This window comes from Diachasma alloeum, unplaced genomic scaffold (genome assembly GCF_001412515.2).
Source record: "Diachasma alloeum isolate Michigan unplaced genomic scaffold, Dall2.0 Dall_scaffold_00183, whole genome shotgun sequence".
In the NCBI taxonomy this organism is placed as follows: Eukaryota; Metazoa; Arthropoda; class Insecta; order Hymenoptera; family Braconidae; genus Diachasma; species Diachasma alloeum.
In genome coordinates this window covers 910,063-922,259 of record NW_021680349.1, presented here as the reverse complement: position 1 = coordinate 922,259, position 12,197 = coordinate 910,063, and the positions used below count along the sequence as shown (strand labels likewise).

Below are 12,197 nucleotides of genomic sequence, written 5' to 3'. Positions count from 1 at the left end.
CGATTTTTGCAGACTTCAGATCAAATTTATTGTTCATTTTTATTTGGGAGATAATATATTTGTCAACATCAATATTATAAGCATTTTTCAACAGGTACACAAGGTGAGGGGGAGCTATGTCAGCTGATTATAACTAGAGACGAGTTGAAACATCATATTTAATTTTAATATTTATGTTCAATAATTCCAGAGGTGTCGTTATTGAATTTTCAATTGCCAAATTGGAAATTGTTTTGCAGTAAATTTTTTCATCGTTGAATATGAAAATTGAATGGAGAATGTCATCTGCGAAAAAAATTGAAGAATCTAACACTTGCTAGGGAATTCTATTAAAAAATCGCCTAGCTTTTCTATAGGAAGGATCGACAGATTTTTTTCTTCTTTTTTTTATGAAAAAAAAAATACAGTAAAAAAATGTTGAGAATTTCATTCCGCGGAATTGCAATGGAAAACATCTCAATTAAACAAATTGAATAGGAAAATTAAACACGTTAATTTTCTGACACTGAATCTTTTCATTAAATGCTTCTGCTGAAGAAAAATGTGCGGAATTGTTTTAAATTTTTGATAGAATCGACGCAAAACTAAAAACTAACTTTTTAATTTTCCATTGCTTTTCAAATTAAAACTGAAAAAAAATCATTCATAATTTCCTGATCGAAAAAAAATTATCGTTGATTTATATTTGATGTTCTATATTTGAATTACTTTATTTGTAAACCATCGAATATTTACGTTCAACGTTGACGGTCTAGTAGACTGGGATCGGGATGGTATTCCTCCTCGTTCGATCTGTTCTCGATGTTCCTTTCAGGCTCGTGGACATTCGGGCTTTTGTCGCCGTCGTCGCTGTCTGAGGACGAAGAGTCCTGGGGTAAGTCGATTCCTTGGGTCAGGAGACTCGTTATCCTCTCGATGTCGACCGTATCGTCTTGCTCCTGGATCTTTCGGAGGGCGTTTGACACTATGCAGAGATCGCCCCGAAGTTCACTCACGAGGGCTGTTATCTTCTGGGCGTCTGTGAGAACCTCCACCGATTGGGTGTAAGGATTGTAACGAATGCCGAAGGGTCGTTGAATCTGATTAGCGAAAGCTCTGGAATAAATCAGTGATTTGTGCGTGTGTACAAGGATTTTAAGCGAAAACCTGAAAAACTGAAATATCTCGAAAACTTTAAATGAATAGGTAAATGGCTACTTTAAATGAAGCAGGTGTATATATTTCAATTGATTGAGATAGAGGATACCCAGACAAATATTTTGAAACTTAAAAAATTGAAATCGGTTGGGTAGATTTCGAGATATATTTGTGAAAAACGATTTAAGGGGAGAGTAGTATGAGTTTTAAAAGTCGTCGGTTATCGGAGTGAGACTTTTCATACGTTGAAGATCGATTATATAGATCTGAAAACGAGTAATTAGTGCAAAAAAAAATTTGTCCACATCGTCATCAAAATTCGTAGTTTTACGTTTCAGATCATTCTACATCATTTTCAAGCAAAATAAAAAAAAATCTAAAAATTGGCCGATCGCAATGTTTTTATTCGGAAGCAAAAACGAAAACGCTAATTAAATGGTGAAAAAAATTAGGATTCTAAATCTCATCAAGTTTTCAGGTAATTGTGTACAGTTTTAAAAAATCTTAATTAGTGTAAAAAATAATCCTCTAAGAGTAAGCTCCTTCAATATCTTGAGATGATGATGGCATGATGAAATTCCATTGAACCTTATAAATTCAGTAGTGAAGTGGTAAAAGGGTTTAAGTCGACTTATCTCCCAGTTGAGTTTTTGAGGAATATTTCCGAATCTAAGGGAGATAGCGAAATTTTCGTAATCACATTTGTTGTAGCACTCGATCGGCTCCACAAAAAAGGTTATAATAAAAATTTTGCTATCTCCCTTAGATTTCAAGATATTCTTTGAAAACTGGTCAATAATTGAAATTGACTTGTACCGTTTTACCACTTCGCTACTGAATTCAATTTCGATTGTAGAAATTCTTCCTGAACCTTACCGCATCTTCTCTTTAGCTTCTTCGAGGCTCTCCGTGTAATAATAAGCATTTTGAAAAGCCGTGATAATGCATTCCTGCTTGCAGGTGATTTCCGGCTCGAATCGTAATATTTTTTCTTCCGTAGTGACCGCATGTCGGAGTTCCGCTACTGAAGAAAGGAGACCCGCTCCATAGACTCGGAGGACGCCATCTTGTTTACAGAGACCGAATTCAACGGTGAAGAAATAGAGCTGAAAGTGGAAATGTTTTTTAACCGGAATTTTTTGCATTAATCAAATGATTTCGGAAACCTACAGTTGCGAGCTTATCGATGTCTGTGTCCGAGGCTCCCAGGGATGCTAGTCCAAGCTCTTGGGAGAATTGGGCGAAACTGGGGTTGGCGAGGAGGGGCATGTGCCCCAGGAGCTCGTGGCAACAGTCCCTGAATAAGAGAATTGAACTAATAATTAATGGCGAACAAGTGTGCACTATGAAAGTAGAAGAATCCCAGGGCGATTTCTCATAATTTTATTATAGTTTATAATTTTTTTATTGAAAAAAACACATGAAAAAGTTTCATAAAAAAAACTACCGCTTTCGCTAACAAATTCGATTGAATTTGTGTTGGAAAGCTATGTGAAGCTATTTCATAGGAAAAACCAATGAAATTAAATTTTTCCAATATACAATTTATTCTATTCAGATATTTACAGAAATTTCTCGATATAAATTTTTTACTTTTTTGTTCACTTCTTTTTTTCTTCTCATTAAAAAACTCATTAAAAACCGTCTCATTAAAAACTATAACCAGCTGACTCAGAAACTTTCGACCGCGGAATTTCTGTATAAAATATTTCAACACAATAGTTAAGTTGAATAGAAAAATAAAAATTCGATTGATTTTTTTAATAGAATAGTATTCTATTATTCTATGATTGAATATTATTTCTATTAGATGAACAGCGCAGGGAAACTGGAATTTCCCCACAGGAGCGGTGAAAAACTCATAGAATTCTCACTTGGGGAAAAGCTATGGTATAGATTCCTTTTATTGAATTGTTAATAACTTTTTCTTGCAAAAATCATTAAAATTAAAACGTTCTGAAATTCTTCCACCCTTGTATAGTGCGCGCGTGAATGATTATCACGTGTAAACTACTGCTCACGGTTCCGGCGTGTAGAATGGATCTGAAGAGTGTCGTATGTACTGCGTACAGTGGAAAACTCGAAATGCCAGACCGGCGAGGAAGTCGCGGGGTGATAAATACCCGGCGACTGGTCGCAGTTGAAATCCAGTCATTCCTTCATTAAAATGAAACAAGTGGATGAATTAATTGAGAATAAATACCAACACTGCTGGGTTAACACAATAATTAATTTCCTTACGTTTCAGGAAGTTGGAAATATCTTGTAATTGTGGGATATTATCTTCCCTGAAATAAAAGACATTACAATATATCAGATCGCACCTTTTATTCATGATTCAGTGACGAAATGGTTAAAAGTCATCAGTTATTGCCTTTGACATTTGTTCTTCTATATAATAATTATTAGTGAACATTTGGTAGTGGAAGAAAAAACGTGCAGAAAAACTGCGGAATTCTTCAATAGAAAGAGGATGATGTACTTAAATCGAAAGCTAATCCATTTCGTAACATATTGCGAATTAATCAGCAATAATAGCTATGCTCAATTATAAAAAATACAATTTTCCACTAATAACAATTTCATACAAAATCCTAGCGAATTCGCTAGAAAATTCTGTTGGATTTTCTATTAGTTTTTGACGGATTCTATTGAAAAAATCAAACTCTTACCAGGGAATTTATTACAATAGAAATATTCTACAGAAAATATTTCATAAAACAAATCAATAGCATTTGATTTTTCTACATAACTTATTCTATTCAAATATTTTCTGTAGAAATGTCTCGACTCAAATTTCCCAAGTTCTTCTGTTTAATTCTCTTAACGAAAACAGAAGAAGAATCCAGAAAAAGAAACTTGGAAAATTTATGTCGAGCAACTTCTATAGAAAATCTTTCGATAGAAAAGCTTGAATTCTAATGATTTTTTACATAAAACAGTTTTCATTTTATATTTTTTTAAAAAATGGACAGTAAAGCTAGGAAATTCTTCAATGGAATCGGCCAAAAATTAAGACAACTTTTAGCGAATTCGCTAGGTTTATCTATAAAATTTTCTAGTATGTCACGATTTCAGTAAAAATGACTGAGAACTAGAACTTCTTCCCTGATATTCCGAGAAATATCACTGAAAACCAATACTTTGTTTCGTTTTAATCGGAAACTTTTTTCTCTGTGACTTTTACCCTTCGATTTTTTAATAAATAAATTTCATACCTGTACCCACAATACTTCACCAGTTTAGGCCAATTATCGAGGTACTCTTTGCACGCATGCTTCAAATAGAGTTGATGCAATTCACGAAAGACAGTAGCCCTGCAAATCAAATAATAACATAACACTAATTAATTGAGTGAGAGGCAGGAGGGAATGATGAATGGAGTTTATCTATCCAATTCATTTGCCTCCTGAATCACATGTCAATCCGCCCGCCAAGTCTCGCGCTGCGGATTAAATCGAATCAGGGCAATTAAGGTGCATTGAATGCTGTTTCTAACTCTCCACGGTAAAATGGGCCGTCCCATCCCTCGTCTAGGATTGGTAACCCGGAGACGTGGGAGATACTGCCGTCTCCTTTGATTAGCTTAGTATGAGAGAAAACACGAGTGTCGAGAAGTTTTATTCAGCCGTAGAATCGATGAGAATGGCTTTTTTAATGGGGTCTTCAGTCTTCAATGAACTCACCAGGTTTTTATCTCGTCGGGTGTATACTGCACTCGTGGAATAGCCTGGCCGCTGGAGCAAGGGAAAATGAAAAGTTGAAGTACTATTTTCATTTTTATTCTTTTAGAATTTCTTTTTTGAGACACTCACTGTCTGTAGTTGTTAGCTATGTCCGCGAATTGCTCCCGACGTTTTCTATATACAGGATCTTTAAATCCCTAATTGGAAAAAACTTAGATTTAGTTTTTTTTTATTGAATTCAGCTGCAGTACGAAAATAGCATTCTGCATTATTTTGGGAATAATTCAAGAATGAGAAGATTTGGGTGTAGCACACCCCAGCCATTTTTTCAATAACGCTTTGAATGCTCCGGAAACATTTCTATCATTTTCTTATTACAGACATCGACATGAACATAAATTTTAAATAAAGTTAAATTTTGCATAAGTCGGTTGATTAATATTACTCAACAATTGTTGAATTATTAAATTAATTGGCAATTCAATATTCACATTCTGAATTATTTTATTAACTAGAGATGTACGCNATGTACTTAAATCGAAAGCTAATCCATTTCGTAACATATTGCGAATTAATCAGCAATAATAGCTATGCTCAATTATAAAAAATACAATTTTCCACTAATAACAATTTCATACAAAATCCTAGCGAATTCGCTAGAAAATTCTGTTGGATTTTCTATTAGTTTTTGACGGATTCTATTGAAAAAATCAAACTCTTACCAGGGAATTTATTACAATAGAAATATTCTACAGAAAATATTTCATAAAACAAATCAATAGCATTTGATTTTTCTACATAACTTATTCTATTCAAATATTTTCTGTAGAAATGTCTCGACTCAAATTTCCCAAGTTCTTCTGTTTAATTCTCTTAACGAAAACAGAAGAAGAATCCAGAAAAAGAAACTTGGAAAATTTATGTCGAGCAACTTCTATAGAAAATCTTTCGATAGAAAAGCTTGAATTCTAATGATTTTTTACATAAAACAGTTTTCATTTTATATTTTTTTAAAAAATGGACAGTAAAGCTAGGAAATTCTTCAATGGAATCGGCCAAAAATTAAGACAACTTTTAGCGAATTCGCTAGGTTTATCTATAAAATTTTCTAGTATGTCACGATTTCAGTAAAAATGACTGAGAACTAGAACTTCTTCCCTGATATTCCGAGAAATATCACTGAAAACCAATACTTTGTTTCGTTTTAATCGGAAACTTTTTTCTCTGTGACTTTTACCCTTCGATTTTTTAATAAATAAATTTCATACCTGTACCCACAATACTTCACCAGTTTAGGCCAATTATCGAGGTACTCTTTGCACGCATGCTTCAAATAGAGTTGATGCAATTCACGAAAGACAGTAGCCCTGCAAATCAAATAATAACATAACACTAATTAATTGAGTGAGAGGCAGGAGGGAATGATGAATGGAGTTTATCTATCCAATTCATTTGCCTCCTGAATCACATGTCAATCCGCCCGCCAAGTCTCGCGCTGCGGATTAAATCGAATCAGGGCAATTAAGGTGCATTGAATGCTGTTTCTAACTCTCCACGGTAAAATGGGCCGTCCCATCCCTCGTCTAGGATTGGTAACCCGGAGACGTGGGAGATACTGCCGTCTCCTTTGATTAGCTTAGTATGAGAGAAAACACGAGTGTCGAGAAGTTTTATTCAGCCGTAGAATCGATGAGAATGGCTTTTTTAATGGGGTCTTCAGTCTTCAATGAACTCACCAGGTTTTTATCTCGTCGGGTGTATACTGCACTCGTGGAATAGCCTGGCCGCTGGAGCAAGGGAAAATGAAAAGTTGAAGTACTATTTTCATTTTTATTCTTTTAGAATTTCTTTTTTGAGACACTCACTGTCTGTAGTTGTTAGCTATGTCCGCGAATTGCTCCCGACGTTTTCTATATACAGGATCTTTAAATCCCTAATTGGAAAAAACTTAGATTTAGTTTTTTTTTATTGAATTCAGCTGCAGTACGAAAATAGCATTCTGCATTATTTTGGGAATAATTCAAGAATGAGAAGATTTGGGTGTAGCACACCCCAGCCATTTTTTCAATAACGCTTTGAATGCTCCGGAAACATTTCTATCATTTTCTTATTACAGACATCGACATGAACATAAATTTTAAATAAAGTTAAATTTTGCATAAGTCGGTTGATTAATATTACTCAACAATTGTTGAATTATTAAATTAATTGGCAATTCAATATTCACATTCTGAATTATTTTATTAACTAGAGATGTACGCGCGCTATATATATATATATATATATATATATATATATATATATATATATATATCTCCGAATAAACCGGTGACAAAAAACCTTACATTGGATTTTTTTATAATGGATGGATCAATAATTGAATTCGAAAGATTGACGATTATTTGGCTAATCGAAAATAATTATCAATTATTTTATTATTTTTGAAATTTCAATGACGATACGTAAACCTTAATTATTTTAAGGTGCAAGACTCTTGATATTAATAATTTAATGACTGACGCCGATCCCTGTCTTATGAGAAGGGAAAGACGAAATATGATTGCAGAATATGCAGTATAAAATACAAATATTATCCATGTAATAAAACTGCATATATTTTTGGGATGACTCACTGGATGATCGGCATCCAACTCGGTTCCATACATCAAGACCTTCTGTGCCTGATCAAGATCGGATATTTTGCGAGGAAACCATGGCATATCGACTTCACTAAAATCTTCAGAAACAAAGAAAAAAATTGAAGTAAAGTTGGAATTTCATTGGAAAGACATTACATTCGATTTAAGGGGAAAAGCCTTAAGAACTTTCAAGTAGAAAATAAGACGTAAATTCCGCAATTTATTTGAATGTAAAACTAAACATGAGTATTCAGGATCGAATTGGGTTGAATTTTCCGAATATTGAAAAATTAAGATGTTCACCCGAATTTTCATAATTTCGGGATTGTTAGCCTGCAGAACATGACACCTTCATTTATTTATAACGAAGCTTTTGGGGAATATTCGATAATTTTGAAGGTCTCTGGATATTACAATTGAAAATTCAATGAAATTCGAAATTTACTTGAATATAGTAAATTCTAACTTACTTGAATTCCCAATAAAAACATTAATATTCACCATCAAATGATGCTGAATCTTCGATTAATTGAAAATTCAACAAAATATTTACCTTAAAATGCCTGACTTCTACAAATTTTAATGAAATAATTGAACTGAAATCTACAGTTTCTATTGACGTCTCATAAAATTGTCAATTTTCAATGACGAAATTCCTTGAAATTTCAGTGTAGCAAAATCATGATTTAAATCCCCAAGAAGTGTACCGAAAATTTCAGCGAAAAAAAAATGAAAAGTGCAAAAAAATGAAGGAGATAACTCTGTCAATCAGTTGGAATGAAATTTTAAAAAATCTGACTGCTTGGGATTTGGTCTAAACATCCGGAACAGCAAATTCACCGAAACTTGGTGCAGCCGAAAGACATGGTGGGCGTGGAACACTGCCAATCTGTTCATACTGCGACAAATTGATAGCAGCAACCTCCCTACTCAGCATTCTCATGAGTTGTTCCATCCTCTTGGGCTCACACTCAACATCCACGAGTATCTCGTACTCCGAGCCACGTCGAACGGACTTCCTCGACTCAATATGCACGACATTCACCCCCAAATCCTGGCGAGAACCAAAAATTACCGAACTAATGAGACTCCACTATTGTATAAATAAACTGTTCTGTTTCCTTCAAATCAACAGACAATACTGAGGCCCAGAGGCGAGTGATTCAGACGGCCATGGGGCTCAGCCAGGTGGGGGGCACTCGACATCAAGCCATTGCCATTAATTCATTGCAATCGTGTAAACTTCATAAACATGTTCACACAATCACTCACTCACACGAGTTTGAGATAAACATCAACATTTCAAGCAAATAAAATGGTAAATTGCGGGTATTTTTCATTCGATTGAAAAAAAAAATCAGAATTCATAGATCATTACGTACTTGAAATACTTGGAGTGCTCGAGCTAATCCTCCGACCTGATCCTTCAGGGAAAAAACAACGGAATTCTTCGTGTCCGATTGCTCGTCTTTCTCGATCATCGGCATCTTCGCAAAAAGTTTGACGGTTTTGTCTTTATTTTTGGGGACGGTGTGGGGAGTCAAGTGATAAAATTGAGTTCAATGCGACAGTTCGGTTTTGTGCAAGTGTCAGGAGAGCGATTAGCAGATTTACGGAAGAGAGATCTATATGAATTTCGAACATTATTAAACAAAATGTGACAAATCGACTTGTGACATGAGTGTAAAATCCACCTCACGCACGAAAAAATTTAATAGAAAAACCTAGTGAATTCGCTAGACAATTCTATTGGATTCCACTGAAGTTTCCATTAGTTTTTGGCCGATTCTGTTGAAATGTTCAATAGAAAAGTTAATAGAATTCGATTTTTCTGTACAATTTAGTCTGTTGAATTTCAGTTTAAGGATTCTATTGAGATGTTTTCTATAGAATTTCCCCGGTTCTAATTTTCTACGTTTCCTTATTCTATTCTATTTTTCTATTCTTATTTTATTTTCAAAGAAATTTAAAAAATTTGAGTCGAGGAAATTCTATAGAAAATAGCTCATAGAATAAATTGTATAGAAAAGTGAAATTCTATCGACTTTACCTATAGAATATTTTCTATTGAACATTTCAATATAAGCGGCAAAAAACAAATAGCAAATTCAATGGAAATTGAATTAAAGTTTGAAGACTCTATTGAGATATTATCTATAGAATTTCCACGATTCAAATTTTTTAAATTTTTTAAATTTTATTTTTAATTTCTTTTCATTAAGAAAATTAAACAAAAAATTTTTTTAAATTGAGCCAAGGAAATTCTGTAGAAAATATCTCAGTAGAATAAGTTGTATAGAAAAAATCAAATTCTATGGACTTTTTCCATAGAATATTTTCCATTGAATTACAATAGTATCGGCCAAACACCAGAAAGTTCAATGGAAACGACTAGAATTGTCCAGCGAAGTCGCTGCGTTTTTCTATGAAATTTTGTCATACGTGTTGTCACACTGAACTCACATCTTTAGCTTTATGCATGGGGCTTCCTTCCTTGATTGCCCACTCCTCTCCCCTCCTGTACAGCCACATGCCCAGCAGACCCTTCCCTGACCCACTCATCGCGCTCGAATCAAACCAACACGACCGGCGGAAAATAAAAATTCACCACACGGAGAGAAATGTTCAGTAAAAATTACGGAACTCACAGTTCGCTCTCCGATTATGGAATCGACTCAGAAAATTTAAGTGACGGTATCGTAATTTTTCACAGGAGATTCAGCTAAAAATTGCGGAACGCTCTAGAAAAATTCCCTGACAGTTACGTAAAATTTCCTACAACCACATTTCGCTCTGGAATTACGGAAAAGATTCGTAATTTTTCTTGAATATTTCTCTCCGTGCACTTGGAACCCTCACGGAACGCTTTCGTCACTCAAAAAAAATCGGGAAATCGCTTGAGGAAGCTGATGCCACTGACGTTTTACAAGCAAGTGCCTTCCGGTGGTTGGTACCCAGCCCTCTTAAGCCCTCAACCCCTCCGTTCACCAAAGACAGGGGTAACAGTTGCCATTGGTTGCGCGAATCTACCCTCATCTTCGATGTTTCCCCATTGGCTGGATTGCAGGATATTCATGGGTGTTCTTGGCTCGTTCAATTCCTCCCGGCACTCGAGTTTGTTAGCTCAGCCATTTCTTGGTTTCAATGAATATTTCGTGACGTCACTGGAGCATTCGGGAGACAAAAGGAAAACGGGAAATTGCGGATGGAGAAGGAAAGGGGAAATGGTCAATGGGTTGGTCAGCAAGTTCAAGTGCAAGTTCTAGTGGCTTAAAGCAAGACCCTTTTCAGATGTTTATTTAACTGGATTAGAGATTTTTTGTACCGTTAATTAATATATTTCGTTGAAGAAGCTGAGGTCTCGATTTTCTTGACTGAATGGTCATTAAGAAGTCTATGGTCTTCGAGTGCCTTCAATTGTGATAAAATGCCTTCAGGATTTCTTTGAGATCTTTATTCGTTGAGATCCTTCGGAAATTTGTAATTAAACGTCATAGTTTTTGTTGAACCTTTTGCAATTATTGCGAAATAGAACTTTAAAAAGTGGAAAAAATGGCACTACATACTTGAGAGTTTTCTTTATATCTATCTGGAAATTCCCATTTTATTATTGATAAGAAAGGGGTACAGAATTATTAAGAAAAGCTCTGGGGCGTTGAACATTCCATTTATGTAGGAAACAGTTGAAGTTTGGAATTAGCAAGAAGATTTATTCTTTTTTTTTTATTTATTATGTTAACAAATATAAAAAGGCCTTCTTTCTAAGAGGAATTCATAGAATAACTAAAAACAACTAAATAACGTATGACCAATTAATTCCTCACAGTAAAAATAATTTTTTTACAATCTTGTACTTTAACTTAGTTGAATTTTTAAATTTTAATTGAAATTGTAAACATTTAGAATTTTACTAAGAATCGAAATCAAGCCAAAAGCAAATAGATTTTCCGGAAGTTTGAACGATTTCTATTATTTATTTATGCGAGAATGTCAAGGAGACAAATAATTTCCGTGAAATTTAATTTGGATGACTCTAAATACTCATAATGTTTCTTAATCTTTCCTTGCACAATTCAATTGATCAATTTGACACATGTGTCTAGTCAATGCATTCCATTGAAGCGATAGAAACACTCTTGGCTTCTCAACGGAAACTATTAAAAATTAATTATTGTTCTTCAATTACGATACAACAATTGCGATAAATGTTTTCAATTTTGAGAAGATATTATACCCAAGACTAATATTTTCTTCGCTAAACATCATGTCTTCAATTCCGTCTGATGTGTCAACCCAAGCCATTGGATTTTGCAGTAAAAATATTAAAAAAATAGATGCAAATGATAAGCAGAAAATGTTTATGCTTGAATTGGATAACAGAACAGAAAAGAACATAATCAAGGACACGATTTTATCGATCACCTGGTGTGAATTAATCTGGTATTTAAAATTTCTCGACTCGAGTCGTTGAGCAGGATATTGTAACTCACGATGACTGGTGACAAAGAAGTATTTTTCCATGAAAACCGGGAGGGAGAGAGGTTCTTGATTGAACGGAACAAAGACAGTGGTTAATGAAAGACTGGAGTGTATCGTCAAGATGTATCTTACCGGGATTTTATCTTTTGTTTTCTCGTGCTTTTTGGTACAAGCAGATGCAGCACATTACTCGGGCTCCATCACTTATCACTATCGGTGTACTTTATGTAGGAGCTGCCTCATACGCTTAGTTATT

The 12,197-nt window shown here is 34.4% G+C and overlaps 1 protein-coding gene across 1 annotated transcript; it reads right to left on the bottom strand.

Annotated features, from left to right (window-relative positions):
- Positions 1 to 9: 9 nt before the first annotated feature.
- Positions 10 to 10,112, bottom strand: LOC107046653 (tryptophan 5-hydroxylase 1). The gene is made up of 12 exons (XM_015269316.1): positions 9,926 to 10,112; positions 8,845 to 8,949; positions 8,303 to 8,516; positions 7,457 to 7,560; positions 6,689 to 6,756; positions 6,560 to 6,610; positions 6,092 to 6,190; positions 3,379 to 3,425; positions 3,159 to 3,294; positions 2,308 to 2,434; positions 2,014 to 2,243; positions 10 to 1,095 (listed from the first exon to the last, which is right to left on the bottom strand). The coding sequence occupies exons 1-12, from the start codon at positions 10,022 to 10,024 to the stop codon at positions 738 to 740; spliced, it is 1,638 nt and encodes a 545-aa protein (XP_015124802.1). The 5' UTR covers positions 10,025 to 10,112; the 3' UTR covers positions 10 to 737.
- Positions 10,113 to 12,197: the final 2,085 nt, after the last annotated feature.